Source organism: Montipora foliosa, chromosome 2 (genome assembly GCF_036669935.1).
Source record: "Montipora foliosa isolate CH-2021 chromosome 2, ASM3666993v2, whole genome shotgun sequence".
Classification (NCBI taxonomy): Eukaryota; Metazoa; Cnidaria; class Anthozoa; order Scleractinia; family Acroporidae; genus Montipora; species Montipora foliosa.
The window spans coordinates 52,703,282-52,719,521 of NC_090870.1; the positions used below are offsets into that span (position 1 = coordinate 52,703,282).

At 39.7% G+C, this 16,240-nt stretch overlaps 1 protein-coding gene across 1 annotated transcript in view; it reads right to left on the reverse strand.

Moving 5' to 3' along the window:
- Nucleotides 1-484: 484 nt before the first annotated feature.
- Nucleotides 485-16,240, reverse strand: part of LOC137991801 (EH domain-binding protein 1-like) — a 21,117-nt gene continuing 5,361 nt past the window's right edge. The window contains exons 6-15 of the mRNA XM_068836839.1: nucleotides 11,943-12,040; nucleotides 9,782-9,832; nucleotides 8,426-9,068; nucleotides 7,858-7,901; nucleotides 6,497-6,544; nucleotides 5,299-5,422; nucleotides 2,916-3,012; nucleotides 1,910-1,983; nucleotides 1,515-1,629; nucleotides 485-799 (exon numbers count right to left, since the gene is read on the reverse strand). Coding sequence (XP_068692940.1) covers nucleotides 715-799; nucleotides 1,515-1,629; nucleotides 1,910-1,983; nucleotides 2,916-3,012; nucleotides 5,299-5,422; nucleotides 6,497-6,544; nucleotides 7,858-7,901; nucleotides 8,426-9,068; nucleotides 9,782-9,832; nucleotides 11,943-12,040 — 1,379 coding nt within the window. The 3' untranslated portion in view covers nucleotides 485-714. The remainder of the gene's footprint in view (nucleotides 800-1,514; nucleotides 1,630-1,909; nucleotides 1,984-2,915; nucleotides 3,013-5,298; nucleotides 5,423-6,496; nucleotides 6,545-7,857; nucleotides 7,902-8,425; nucleotides 9,069-9,781; nucleotides 9,833-11,942; nucleotides 12,041-16,240) is intronic.

A 16,240-nucleotide genomic window follows, 5' to 3' on the forward strand; every position in this document is an offset into this window, starting at 1 on the left:
GAATTCAAGGCATAAAGAACAGGTTCGTGTGCTCGGTACGCGTGTTTACAATTCCATTCCGTTCACTAGCAACGACGAGAAATGACTAAAGGTTCCGTGGAGGGAGAAAGCATGAACTAGTAATTCTCTGTCTAAATTTAAACGACGCTCATGGCAGCAGTGAAATTCCTGACAAATAAAAACGTGAGTTTCTATCATTGAAAAGCAACCGTTTTTGGGCGCCTCACCTTCCTCCCTTGTTTGCCCTCGCATAATTTGAGTTCAAAACGTTTACACTGTGCGCAAACAACTTGTTCATTCAAATGGGCAAATTTTCCGTAAATCCCAACTCTTAAATAGTGAGTATACAAAAATTTGGTTTTATCAACGGAGTTGATAATGTAAATTGGCCACCGTACAGAGATTCTAAAAGCTCATGGCAGCAGTGAAATAGGCCACTTAGGAATCTTAGAACTTAAAATCTCTCTACGGTGGCCAATTTACATTATCAACTCCGTTGATAAAACCAAATTTTTGTATACTACTTCCCCACCGACGCAGCACCACAGTTTCTTTAGAAACTACCCCCTTCATTCTTAAATAGTGAGCGCCAGCTTGCTTGCAGCAGGCCACTGTCCTTATTCTATTTTAGCCACGTAACCCGCTTTAAACTTTTTAACGAACGGCAGCTGGAAATGGTAATAAGGTGGCGTCACAATGCCTTTCTTATGAATTTTACTGGAGAACGCAGTCACTCCTGTCCCTTGGTATTCTCGCGTTGGCAATGACTTTCTGTACATGAAGGGCATCTTTCTCCGCTCTGCAAAAAAAGAAAATCGGCTAAGTAACACAACTTAACAGGAACAATCACGTGAAATGTCACATAACGCCAGGTCACGCTAAAGGTCTGCGAATAGACAAAACAGCTCTTGCGCGATGCGACTAAATTTATCGTACATGGCTTTGTTAAAAGCCCATTTCCGAGTTGCTGTGCACAACCATTCAAATGGAAATGAGTTGCGTTTTCTAATGCAAATCAAACTCATTTCCCTTACAATAGTTGAGCACCAAGACTCACTTCGAAACCGAGACAAACAGCAACTCGGAAATGGCCCATTGCCTTGCACGAATTTTGTAGCATGTCACCAAACGCGGCCTAATTTAGATAATGCCACCATGTCTGATGTCTTGCTGTCACGCTAACAACGGATGGCGCTCAGGGACGGACCATTTAACTCGTGAAAAGGGAGGGGGAGGTTGGGAAATTTCTTTGTGGTATGATTCCCTTTTATCAGTAATCCGTGTAGTATCAAGGATTTTTCTCATCAGCTCTCCAAATGCTAAATCAAGTTTATTAAACCTATGTAATATATAAACCCCCAAAGCAATTGGGAAATGGTTGAGTTTTCTTCCGGTCACTCACTTGTGCTTGGAAAAGATTTAAGGCGCTTTTATTGAGAGCCAATAAAAAAGCAACTCGACTCGAAATGCGATGACGTTTGTAAATGAATTAAAATGTCAGGAGGTCAACTTACTGTTGAAGTTGCGAGTCTTCAAACTGCACCAACTGATCTCTCTTGTTCACAACCGACAACAACTGTTCCATCAATTCTGCTTCGCGTTCCCGCTGTTCATTTGTCTTCTGCGAATCTAAAGAAATAAGCAAAAGTTCGTAGATACATGTAATCAAGATCAGAGTATTAGAACAATTCGAATGGCGTTCCAGGAAACTTTTCGTGTCCTCGTGAGCGAGCGAGACGTCACAGGATGGCGGAAAGCAACAGGAAAGAAAAAGAGAGAGCCTGGGTTCAAGGTTTGGACATCTTCTAACGACGTTGCCCGCAAGCAAGTAACTGAGAAAAGAGCTCATAAAATGAAAGACCTTCTTAAATAGAAAAAAAATGACAAAAGCTTTCTGACTGAAGCTTACCTTCCATTTCCAGAAGCGCTCTTAACTCTCTCTGTAGCATATCATGGCTTCTTTCCAAGTCCTCTTCATTCTTACTGCGGTGCAAATAAACGAGAACAACAAAATTGGTACAACCCTGTCTCGAGTGAAGACAATTACGACCTAGAAACAATACACATATGGATCGCGATCGATGAGACGTCGAGACGAAACTGTTAATTAATTGACTCTTCGGTTACGTAATAACTGAAGTCTAGCAGTGACGTTATATCCACAGAAATAAGTTCTAAAGAATAAAGATGTAAGACTTTAACTTCCCCAAGGCAAAGAAGGGAACAAGTTCCGCCCCTTTATCAGATGGTAAGATATAATTCTCTGCACGGTACATGTTAACACAATTATCGGGTTCGGTTTCAGTAAGACATTTAGCATTCAGTAGGCAACTTTCACGATAGCGTAATTTGACTACAAACTACCAGAATTCAGTTTGTCTTTCTTTTCTTATTTAAATTTTGTATTCCCAGTGGGGCAAAAATAACAATAGCTCTAATTAGCATGAGACAAATAGAACCTGAAGAATTCTGGTATTTGTAGTCAAATGGCGTCATCATGCAAATTAACAAATTTGACAATGTTATGACGAAATGCATGATCAATAGCAGGACAGACGCATGAAAAACTGACATCAATTTGTTTTTACAATAACAAAAAGGCAGAGGGATCAAAATTAAGTCGAAACACGAGAAGAACGCGGGACAAAAAGCGAGAAACTTATTATTCTTTTGTTCATATTCAAAATAGCCCAACTAACCTCGTTTTTGAGAAAAATTCTAGAGAATTTGTTATCCCGAACGAGGTTAGTTGGGCTATTTTGAATATGAACTAAAGAATAATTTAAAGCCAGCCATTTTTGCATAGGGTCTATATCGCGTCATTATCGCATAAATTATAAATTCTTGTTGACAATAAAAATTAGCCAATGAGCGCGCGAGAATTTTTGCAGTCATTGCACTGTCCACCGACTTACAGTAAATTGAGTTCGGCTTGTCGCCTGACCAGCTCGTTCTTCTTGTTGACCAGTAGGAACCAGTCCTGCATTAGTTTCTCTTGCTCTTCCTCGCAACCTACGTCAAACATGCGAGTGAGATCAACTAGTATATTAAAGTCCAGTTACTTCACCCGTAAAGCCGCTGTTATCGTCACTTTACTGCCGTTCCTAGATCGTTAAGCAACTCTCAATACTGAACGGCTCACAATAATAAGGAGTTTTTGAAACCAATGCTGCTGGCACTCCTTTATAAGGAAGCTCCATTTCAACAAAAAAGTAACTTTATATCACAGGAAATAACCGTTACAGTCAAGTCAGTTTAAAGTATTTTCAAAGAAAGTGTTTGTATCCGAAATAAATAAGTTTTAGAATCGCCTACTTTTGTTTTCAAATTTCACCGGCGCCGCCATCTTGAATAACTGTGACGTGTTACGGTTGCCCTATTGTTATTAGACAAAAGCTCTTTGTGTCAGAACAATAGGGCAACCGTAACAAGTGACAATTATTCAAGATGGCTGCGCCCACGAAATTTGAAAGTGAAAATAAGGGATTTTAAAATTCACTTTTCTTGATATAAACACTGTTTTAAAAACAAATTTCGAACAAATTTGTTTGTAAACACAATTCCCTTCGGTTTAAAGTTATTCTGTAGTAAGAGTGGAGGTTCCCTTTAAAGTGCCCCTGTGACCAAAAAAATCAATTCATATTTTTCTTTGGATTTCAAAACTATGTTAACAAAACACTAAGTGACCCACGTTTTAAGCCTTGATTTCAAAAAGACACCTCTTTATTTTAACTGTAATTTTCCTATTTAATGGTCCGCCATTACTAACATTATGTTCTTGAGAGAGCTGGATCGAGGAGAAAATGACGTCAAAGGCTCACTAGTTTAAGAATGCAATACGTGTGTACGCCGCAGAATTAATATGCAGCACGGGGGTTTTGGGCTTTCAGACTTTTAAACTAACGCTTTGCATATATAATAAGCTGCGTTCATACGCGGAAATTTTAAGCTAGTGAGCCTCTGACGTCACTTTTTCCTTGAACCAACCGTCTGAGGTCCAATCGGTCAGTTTTGAACGTGAGTAATGGCGGACCGTGAAATCCAAAACTTACACTCAAAGTAAACTGCCTTTGGATAAGAATCAAAGCTCAAAATTTTGCCAGTCAGGTGTTAAGCAAACACACTTTCAAAATCTGAAGGAAAAAAGGAAGCGGTTTTTTTGATCACAGGGGCATTTTAAGTTCCCTGTTTAACGGTGGACACAACAGCAGCCTGACGATGAATTGAAAAGAGTTGTGATTGGCTGCTACAATACACCGTAAATGCTACCACCACATAAATTATTTACAGTGCTCATTGTGTCGGGTCAGTACGAAGCTATTACAACGGCTCTCGGGATTGGCTCAGAAAACAAACTGGACCAAGACAAACAACCAATCAACGATGGACCCTAACCCTGAAAACAATAGAGCAACAGCTGCGTCCGAAAGGAATCCAATGAAATTAGGTTGTAAAGAGCTGCGTCCTATCCTTGTCTCAACATTTTTTATTTCGTGCAAGTCAAATTTCAGCACCATAAAACATATCTTTGAAATAAACTCCGTGCTCCATTAACTCCTTCATCTAACGGGCCGTACGAGTTGCGTTAAATTAACAAAATGGACAGTCTCAAAGTCAACAGCAGAGCAAGTGAAAGCGATATCTTGAGATGACGTTACAACTGCGCTACATTCCAAGTTTGAAAGTATTTCTGCATTACAAAGAATATTGTGTCGTCATCTCAGGAGAAGACCAATGCCTCTCACCTTTTTTTTTTCTTTCGAGGGAAAAATGTACTCTGGATTTGAAACAGTAAAACCGATAAAACGTCACGTGCATGAGCTTTTAAAACTGATAAAACACTTATCGTTAGAATTCTGTATATAAAACATACTAACAAGGCATTTACTACTAGCACAAATCCCATAATACAACTCTTTTACCCCCCAAAAATCTGCATAGGCATTGTTTTCGACTTCTCTTGGGACATTTTCATGTCCCAGGAGAAATTGCAAACAATGGTTATGCAAAAGTCTTAGGGGGTAATAGAGGTGTTTATGGGATTGTGCAAGATTGTGACTGGCTTGTTTTTCTTGAATGCTAATGTTCTCTTCTCACAATTTGAACCTTTGTTCGGACTCCAGAGGGACACGCTTTTTGTGAAATGTTTCTAAAGCCGTTCAGGTCGTTTATTAAACTTAATTCATTTGCTGTAGGGGATTTATCTCAGAGAAAAAAAAAGAAGTTTCGGGGCACTTAAAATATTTTCTAACTACCAACAGTAGTTGTAACAGTAAAGAAAGGGAAAAGAGGTGATACCTCTGCATTCCATGGCTCGTCGCAGCTCCATTTCGAGTTTCTCTCCGACCTTGTCCAATGCCTCTTGTTGTTCTTCCAATGATCTAAGTTCTTGGCGGACGTATTCAGAGGTATCTTGAAATTCCTACGATATTACTATTATTATTATTATTATTATTATTATTATTATTTCGTGACTATTTCAAAATTCTCGAATCTGATTGGTTCTGCGCCCGCATATTTGTCGCCTAATATGCTAGTTTCGAATAGGCCTTATTCACGATAGCCGCCATGTTAGTTCTCAAATTGTCACGCAAATTAGCCCTGCGTTATGCTGGGGGGCAAACAATGGGAAAAAAAAGAAAATTGCGGAAAAGCGGCTCGTCGAAATATTGAAATAACATTGCTAAAAGTACATTTTAGAATGTAGAATCAAGTACCTTTTATAATAATTTTATATCTTTGATTGCCTTTGACATTTTGACTTTCTACTTTCTACTACAAAACATCGAAGTAACTTGTGTAATCATTCTATTTTACTACTTAGGTGATAAACATTCAATGCACGTGAAACAAATCATCTGTGTGGCTAAGATGTTCTTTATAACCTCTCGAACTTGCGTTGTTTGCCCCCTCAGAAGTGTGTAGCTAATTTGCATGATAATAGCAAATCCAACACGGCGGCCATCGTGAATAAGGTCTATTGTGCAGCATCAAAAGAACAGAATAGACGTTCAGGGAAGTAATTAGCATTTTATTGGACAAAACAAAGGAAAAAGTCTTTTGCTGCTGCACAATTCGAAACTAGCCTATTGGTGCGCGAACACGTGGGAGTCCAATTTGAATAATTCCAAATTAGACACCTACGCCATTCGCGCGTCAATCACATGCACTTGGATGGGGTCTTTCTTGCTGTTTTCCTACTGTTTGCAAAACATGTTGAATATAATTTTAACTTTTTCGCACATTAAGGTATTCAAAGACTTTTTATCCTCGAATTTTCTTCCCGTTACGATTACTTGGTAATTGAACCTCGTGTCGTACATTTCAGGGAGAAATCGTACTCGTAATTTTAAAATCACTCGCACGATTACTCCCTGAATTGTACTCCACTCAGTCCAATTACTATTACTATTACTTATCACCAAAGTGGTTTGCATGATCGAATGACTTAAAATCAAAAATTCAAGCCCCGCCCAATTAGATAAAGAATTCTCACCCGAGTTTGAGTTTCTTCAGGATCCGATGATGTTTGATCTGAGTTCGGCTGAAAACAAGTTTCAAACATGTTAAATGAGTACCTAGGTTACATACGAAACTTTTAAACTAATGTAAACTTCTTTTCCCTGAAGTTACGACACTGAACATGCTTGGTCAGGCTGTTCTGAAGTTCCAAGACAAAAAGGGATGAAACAAGCTTCAAAATCAAGTGTCAAGTCTTCTTTGCTTCATTCACGCACGGCAGCGAGAATGTTTTCTGTTCTACCATACAATACATACATACTTAATTGACCACTCCTCATAGGGGCTTTTCACGGCCCATGAAATACAATCAACGAAACGAAAAAGCAGAACAACAACTGTTAGAGCGACTTTCGAATATATGACCTTGAAAAAGTGTTCGCAATTCCTTTCACGGACCAATGTTTGGCAAGATTTAAAGCAAAGCTTCTCCTTATTTCCGCCAAGAAAACTCCTAATATGGGTAGTAAACAGCTCGATTGCCCAATCACATTGCTGCATTTCAAATGACGTCAAAGCGAAACTTTCCAGAAAGTTCCACGGAGAGACAACGTTGTTTGCATCGGCGTTCGCTAAGCCAATGAAAATTCGCGCTCGTTTGTTTTTGTTCGATAAACCAATTAAATATTTTGCATTTTTGTGTACGTTCTGTTTCTACGTTTATTTTTCATGGTCATATGAAAGTCGCTCTAAGAATCGCCAAATGAACGGAGGCAAACCAGTTGCCTGTTTACAAGTGCGGCCGAAAAAGATGAACCAGGGACTACCAGGAACAAATACGAGTGGTCAGAACGAGTCTTGAACCCGGGAACTCCGGATCGCAAGACAAGCGTAGGAGGCTGCCTCCCGTTCTCGGCCATCGTTACGAATGGCAATGATAAAAATGGATCCAAACTTGAACCCATTCAAGGTTCGTGTCATTTATCCCTTTGCGAAGAAATGGCCGCAAATTTCAGTTATTACAGAAGCCTAGCACCTTTCCTAAACATAAATTCAGATGTTCGCGAGTATTTTACGCACGAGTGGACAAAAAATCCGACTATATATCATATCATATCATCATACTTCTTTATTTACCCTCGGATTTTTTAGAGTAGCTTGGTGTAGCTAAAAACACTTCAACATCCCCGACATTTGCCACTCCTCACTCCAACTCGTACTTTTTTTGGTTTGTTTTTTGCTTTCACTCCTTCCTTGATTTTTCCTGAAGGGACATTTTTCCCGGTCGGGAAACTGATTTTCGTATGTTATGGAAGGGTCGGGAAACGGTTAGCAAGTCCCTGACTTTACTGCACAACGATTTGATTTTGCAAGCCGTAACTAACTACTTGCTCATACCTCAGACGTACCATCAACTCTGTTTTCAACGCAGGAATTGGTATCTGTAAGTGAAAGGAACGTCTTTGAGCCAAACATTAAATATATAATTTGCAGTCTTATTTGCAACCGCCAATTCTTCTAAACGAGAATTCAACAAACCAGCTAAATTTTAGCCGGGGATCCGGAAGACAGCCGGCCCCTTTACTTAACACCACTCCGAAGGATAGGAACCCAGAGGTACACATCGACTTATCGTTCAGTTTAGGTCAAAATTCCTTTTCCTCCCTGGAATTGGCGGCGGGTGAAGATGGCTAACTAAACAAAAACATCCGAGTAAAAAAATCTCAGTAACTTGCAATGAATCCATGCTATGTACAAAAATCCTAAAGTAACAAAACAATATGAAGGAAGAGAGCCTGATGCTGAAATAATGAAGATGCCTTCCAGAATTTGTGCTACTTTGTGTGAGACTTCACATAGTGTCGCTCTAACCTAACCCATACTAAATAACTTGTTTGTGGGCAAGGACTTTAACACTTGCAAAGAAGCATGAATACATTATGCACTTTTATTGGACAACGTTTACCATTCTCTGCAACTTCTTGGCCATCACTTTGGGACTGATCGGCTGGCACTTCAAACACTTCGAAGTATATCTTTCTACTCTCTATATACGCATGTAGGCCCGCATTGGGTGCATGAGTATTTGACCGCAGAGGTGCTGAAGGTGTCGTACTCTTCGACAATCCATTCACCGTTGCATTTTTAGTCGATGATTTACTATCAAAAATATTTCTTTCTTTCGAACTGTCAGATTTTTGCGGATTAATTTTTCCATTTTGTTGCTCAATGTTTTCAGAGTCACTTGGCTTTTTACTCTTTTTGCCTTGGTTCAAAATCTGTCGAATTCTTTGCAATTCCTCGCTTTCTTGAAAACCCGGTTTATCTGGCGAAGTATTCCCATCTTTTTCTACTGACGGTCTTCGTTTCTTCGACTCATTCTCTTTGTCTTTGAGCTTCAAAGGACGATGCTGCAAATTCTTGTTTTTAACAGTTTTTTGCTCGGTGTTAGTATCTGATGTTTCCGCGTCAACGTCCTTTGTTTGTGTTTCGGTTATTAGCTGCTCCGAAGAAGATTCGGCCAACTTTTGGCCCATTTCTTTCCCAATGGCATTCTGGACCAACTTCTGCGCTTTCTCGTTGACCTTCTTCTTTCTTTGAAGTTCTTCCTGAAGACAAGGACATGTATAACAAAAAGTTAAGGCTCACCATCACTTTCCTTGGTTTATGACATTAGGGAGTCAAGTTAAGCAGCCCCTTTTGAAAAACGTGAACAAGATGGACTAATGGCGAAATTCTTATCATTGCACTAAATTCTTTTTCTCAACTGACGCTTTTTGTCGGCGTTGGCGTTGTCCGCGCTTAAACTCCCAATTGTCCTACTCAAAACGTGAGGTTTTCCCTTTTCTCTGAATTCGTTTAACTACCCTGGGGGAATTTATCAAACCTTTGAGACCAAAATAACGAGAACGAGATGAGAGAACTGCGAAGATGAAAGACTTGCAATACCTCAAAATTATATACTGAAGCGACGTTTTCGTAGAAGTTTCCGTTCTCGTTGGGAAAACTCCCCAATATTGAAGGCACGAGTCCGATCCAATTTTCCTCTCATAAAAGTTTGTTACTTTCCTAGCGGGTATTCAAATTTCGTGCCAAAAACCAAAAGGACACAAAGGTAGTGCATTTGTCAATTAAGCGTCGTCAATACTTGGCCTCTTCGGTGATTGACCTTGATTCGAATGACAAAGTAGTAGTGATAGTTGTACAAAACCTAAGTTTCCAAAACCGCACAATTCCGCATTCTTTTTGGAAGTAATTATAAATCTTTCAACAGGTAAGCAGCCACAGTGCACTTCTTTTTGTCGCTATTTTACCAACTTACCCTTCGTAGCCGCAGACTTTCTTTCTTTTTCAATGCCTCTTGGTTATCACTCTAAAACAACCGAAACAAGAAAACATTCAGATAATTTGCCCTGGTACAGAACGGCTGTGATTCGTTTTTAATACTACAAGTGTTTCAGAAATTAAGAAATTGTTTTCTTGTGGTTTAGCTATCGGAAGAAGCGAGGTATCAGTTTTCGTGCTTACCCAGGGAACAGCTTTTTAACACCAAAACCGAAACCATTATTTTGTTGACCGAATGTCATCTATTTCGATTTTTGTATGAACTAGGATTGTCCCCTTAAAAGGAAAGTACGGCCTAGAAGAAGTTTCTCTGAATCGAAAGTTCTTTACCTGTATTGTCATACTTGACCACTCATTTGGGTTTAATGTGTTTAAAGAGCCAACAATAACGCTTCAAAAATGGGCTATTTTAAATTGAAAACCGCCATCTTGCAAACGAGGTTATGACGTAGCAATAGTCAAGGATTTCTTCGGACGACTAGATGTACTTGATTTAAACAAGGAAAACACAGGCAAGGAGAGCGAACTTTGTAGACTTGCATCTTAATCCAGAGGGTAAATTGTATAAATATTGACTCCACAATCAGAACAGATTTACCTCGTGGTCGTTAAACAGGGTTTTATCTGTGAGTTATATGCAGGAGTTTTACGAAGCGAAAGAGAGCTTGCAGTGCTATCCCGAGCTCTTTGCTGTGAAATAAACGCCGGGAATCAAGTTTAATCTGTCTACCGTGGTTTTCTACGAGATCCCTGTTACAACTTCAAAACAAACGATAGATTTATACATTTCCATCGAATGGTAAGAGTAAATCGTTTCAGTAGTTTCTATAAAGCTAACAAAATTTAAGTACATTTTAAGTTGTTCATTTTACTGCCTGGAAAAGCGTATAACAGTGAAAGTCATCAATATATTACTTGATTCAGTTTTCTCGCTCCAACATAATGATATTTTGGACTGGTTGACTGAGATTTCAGTATGAAGCGAATGTTACCAAGACCAATATTCATATACCTGAAGATCCCGCTTGAAGTCCTCCTTAGCAAAATGACAGACCCGAACAGACAATATAGCAGTCAAGTTTTCAGGTTTGAGGAATCCATTCATATTTTATTTTCGCAGGCCAACTTATTTAATAGACATGTGTCTAGTTTCATCCCCCTCGAAAGCGTAAAACACCAACAGCGGTAATTGTTGCTGTGAAAAAGCCTTGCTATGTGTATTGAGCAACATCTGAAAGTTTCGTCGGCGAAACAAATACATTTTCTGAAGCATAAATGACGGCTGTCGCAGAAGAAAGAAAGTGAAAAAGAAAAGAAGGTACGCTTGTCGAATATTTCAGGTTTTTGTCTTGTTTACATTTGCTCTGGCTGATTTTTGCGGCCTAGTTTGTATTAAGTTACTTGAGTTTCTGTCGCACTTATGGCCTACTTGGCCTACTAGCTATTGAACCACAAGACCGTTTACCGTAGTTCATCTCACATTTGAATTTCTTGGAGCAGAAAGGTCACGCAACACTGAGGAAGTGATCGGGGAACGAAGAACTTGGTAAGGTCGAACCCGTTTGTTGACTATTGCTATGTCATAACACGTCATATCCAAGATGGCGCTCTCCAAGTCACGGAAGAGGCAACTTCAAAGTGCTCTTGTCACATTTTTACAGGGATTCAAAAAAAGTTTTAGTAATTTAGAGAAACTTTTTCTAGATGGTACTTTCCCTTTAATTTTCCATCTCTGTTAACTTTATTGATGGTTACTTCTCAACATAGTGCTCTTACTGCCTGTACAAGAAAAATGGCATTCCGAGTTAGAAAGAAATGGTGAAAATGGTTTTAACAAGCCCGCGCAGAGAACTCTTAGAAACCTATTGTTTTGTTCTCATTGTCGTTGGTGTTGACCTCGCTAAAGCCCCCAACGGCAACCGGAAGTCAGTAGCATTTAAGTGTAATTTACCTTAGCCTCCATATTTTACTTATTACGTGCCTTCGCTTTAATATGAAGGAGGCACTTCCTCCAGAATGCTAAGTATCAACTTCCGGTTGCAATCCGTGTGGCTCAAGTAAGGCTTATGCTTAAGCTCCTTTATGAGACTTCACATAAACGTTGCAAAAGCAAAATTCGAGATAAACCCTTCAGTTACCTTATTATCCTTGTCCTGCGCACCAAGAGCGTTTGAAGTCGGACCTTTGGTCTTGGTTATCTCGGCCACTCGTTCCCTAGGCAACGCACCAGTTGACCATAACATTGATTATTAGCATAAGGTGCGGTTACACTCACCATGGTAAATGCCATTTCCCATGGTAAATTATCCCACGGTGCCTCACACTTGGGTTTTAGTATACCGTGTTAACTAGGGGTCACACGTTACGAAGATTACCGAGGTAAAACGAAATCTCACGCAATTCATTGGCGGGAAATTTAATCACAACCTCATCAGCATAGCGATTGGCCCTTGTACCTCGGGCATCAAAACACCCTTCCAACTTCCCACGTTAAATGTCATGGGCGCTTCCACTGATCTTTTTGACGTATCCATGGATATTTAACACGGGAAATTTACCTCGGGAAGCGTCGGTCACACTACTAAATACAGTTTCCCGTGGTAAAAAGGCAATTTACCACGGTAAAAGTGCCCCGTGTAACCGCACCTATAGGCGCCCATTATGGCAGCCACGTTTATTTCAGCTTCGTTATATTTTATGTGCTTTTTGCTTTTTTTGGCTTTTTCGTTATCGAGAACTACTCCTCCTACATTGTTGATGGTAGATGGATGCGACATGGGATTTTTGAAAGTCAGTACTGGGTTTCTGGACGGATGCGGTGAGATTTATTTGGACCATGCTGTTCGTTTGTGTGCTGGGAAGCAAAGACTAACAAGGAATTTTCATCGAACTGGTAGAGCGTTGACCAAAATGACTAAGCGGGGTTTAACATCGTTGGCTGTTCCGGGTCACGACCCTCCTATTGACATCACCATTTTTGTCGACGTTTCCGTTAATCCAGGGCCGGTTTCTCAAACACAAGTTCGAACTTATTATTTGCCTCCGCCGCCTGCACAACAGCCATTACATTCGCAGGTAGCTCGTTCCTGCATTAATTACTCGAGGAGTCAACTTTTGAACATCAGGGTCTCAAGACAATATTTGTTATCGACCAGAGTTTATGGAGAGCTTAAAGCCTGTGGTATTTTAAAATACAGAGGAAGACGCGCCGGGCGTCTGAGAAAAAATAAGAAAACTCAAAATCGCCGTCGATTTATTATTTATATTTCTACTGACTATTTTGTAAGCGAATATAATAATTTGGTAAACGAATCTCACTGGAATACTGGTTCATTATGCGTGAACGAGAGTCAACGCAATCATCTGGACTATTGTTATACGCGTCCGATGGGTGTTAATGTCAACAATCTCATTTACGTCGACCAATTTCATTCACGATTTACTAATCAACCATTGAAAGGAGTAGAGTTTTGTCTCCATGTTAATCCAACTAATTTGATTCAAATTAACACCTCTCCTCCGAACTCTCTCGATTCACGTCACCTTAAAGTTTGTGTATGGAACGCTCAATCATTAAGGAATAAAACGGCGAGTCTTGTCGATTATATACATGACAATAAATTGGACATCTTGGCAATTAGTGAGACGTGGTTTTCGGATAAAGATGCCGCGGTGAAAGCTGAATGTATTCCCGATGGTTACAAGTTGTATGATGTACATAGATCCGGCCGTAATGGTGGAGGTACAGCTTTGATCACTCGTTCAAATATAATTGTCAAGCAGGTTGTTGCTCCTACGTGGTGCTCTTTTGAACTTTCGGAATGGATTTTAATTGATGGATCTTTTCGCTTACGGCTTGCTGTCGTCTATAGACCTCCTTACTCTACAAAGCATCCTGTAACAATCTCTTCCTTTGTTTCCGAATTCTCCCAGTACCTTGAATCATTTGTTTTATGCACGGAGCCCATATTGTTATGTTGTGACTTTAACATCCATGTTGATGCTGTGGATAAACCCGATGCAGAATCATTTGTGGACCTACTTGATTCTTTTGGACTAGCTCAACATGTCCACTTTGCAACTCATGTTGAAGGACATATACTGGATTTAGTCATAACCAGGAAAATGGACAGTATCATTCAAGACACACCAATTTTAGGCTCCTTTCTATCCGACCATGCGACTGTATTATTAAACTTAAAAGGTTTTAAGTCAGAATCCTCTGCCAAGGAAACGTGGTTTCGGAAAATCAAATCGATTAATCTTCCCAAGTTTAAGAACGATCTTCGTAATTCAGAATTGTTACTAAACACTCCTAAACGTCTTGCTGATCTCGTTGGTTGTTTTGGCACTACTCTAAAATCCATCATTGACAGACATGCTCCTTGGCGGAAGAAAACCATGATTCAAAGAGCTCAAGCCCCATGGTTGTCCGATGAGATCAGATCTGTGAAACGTCTCCGGAGGATAGCTGAGCGCAACTGGAGGTCTACAAAGTCTGAATCTGACCGGAGATCTTTCAAACTTCTTCGGAATAAAGCTGTCTTTCTTATGAACAAGTCTCGTTGTGAATTCTATACAGATTTCATCAGCAACATCTCTGATAATCAACGTAAGCTTTTTGCTGCTACAAAGAAACTGTTAAATCAGTCAGCAGAATCGCCCTTTTTACAGCACGGCGACAAGTTAACTTTGGCTAACGACATGGGTTCGTTCTTCGTCAAGAAAATATCCGATCTTCGCGTTAGCCTTGATGCAATTCCGAACTCATGCGGTACTATCAGCCGCCATTCTTCTCAGTGTTCTTCTTCCTTTACTGCTTTTCACCGTGTAGACATGGACTATTTAAGGAAACTTGTGCTTAGAACGCCGACAAAATCCTGTTTACTCGATCCTGTTCCTACGAACATCATAAAAGATTGCCTTGATGAGTTACTTCCGATATTAACAACCATGATAAACCTGTCGCTTGAATCTGGATTTTTCCCTGTTATTTGGAAAGATTCGGTTGTCACACCACTGTTAAAGAAACAAGGCCTTGACTTTGTTTTTAAAAATTTTCGACCTATCAGCAATCTTTCCTTTGTTTCAAAATTGGCTGAAAGAGTGGCAGCTGATCAGATCCAGTCTTACTTAAATGAGAATGATCTTTTTCCTACATTGCAATCTGCCTATCGACAGCACCACAGTACAGAAACCGCCCTACTTAAAGTCAAGAATGACATTTTGATGAGCATGGAAGATAAGCATGTCACATTGCTTGTGCTTCTCGATTTAAGCGCCGCTTTTGATACTGTGGATCATCGGATTCTCTTAGATCGCCTCCAATTTGATTTTGGAATTTCAGGTTCTGCACTTAATTGGTTTGAATCGTACCTCTCTAATAGAACCCAGCGTATCTCTATCGATGGTGTTCTATCGAATACTTTTAATCTTAAAGTGCTACTGTGATCAAATTTTTATCCCTTGAGTTTTTTGGTTTATCACATAGAGTACCATGAAACATTAAAAACGCTGTTTACCGTTTGGAAATATCTGCATTGGTTCCAGAGATATTTAAGTTTGAAAAATGTGTTAAATATGCAAATGAGAAGGCTGATGACGTCATTCACCCAACCCAGTAGAACATCAAGAATATAAATAGAGCTATCTCGGTCAATTTGCAACAGAGACCATTGAAACTTGGTGAGCTGATAGTTCTGAACGCAACACACCTACGACTGTAAAGAAATTGGTTCCCATGGCAACTCACTCTTTTCCAGTCCCCTCCAACCTGATTTCAATATTTTGGTGATCTCAGGCTAGAAATACATTAACCAAGGCCACAAACTCGACCTAACATCTTTATATGCTGGCAGGATCATGCAGATGAGGCACCATTTGCAAATATCAAAACAGAACGCCAAAGGTGGTCTGCAAAGCTTTTAATATCAGGGAGGTCTGGAACCCAGTATGTTGCCATGGTAACAAAAATGGTATGCTCATATTGTGGAACACATTTACTAGAATCTTAGTGCAAAGAACCAAGTATTTCTGATACAAATTGGCTGAGATATCTTTCTCCATCATACTTGATCAAAATTTGGTAGGGTTTATGACGTCATCACTTGGCTAATTTGCATATTAAAAAAACTTGAATATCTCCAGAACAAAAAGAGATATTTGAAAATGGTAAACAGCATTCTTCTTCTCGTACAGACTACGTGTTTATGTGCCAAAATGGCTTCGATAGGGAAGATTCAAATTTCGTCACAGTAGCACTTTAAATTTGGAGTTCCACAAGGTAGCTGTCTCGGGCCATTATTATTTTCTCTCTATGCTAGCAAGCTTTTTAAGATCGTCGAGTCACATCTTCCTAATCTCCATTGTTATGCAGATGACACACAACTGTATATCGCGTTTAGACCAGGAAATGATTTGGAGGAAACTGCTGCCT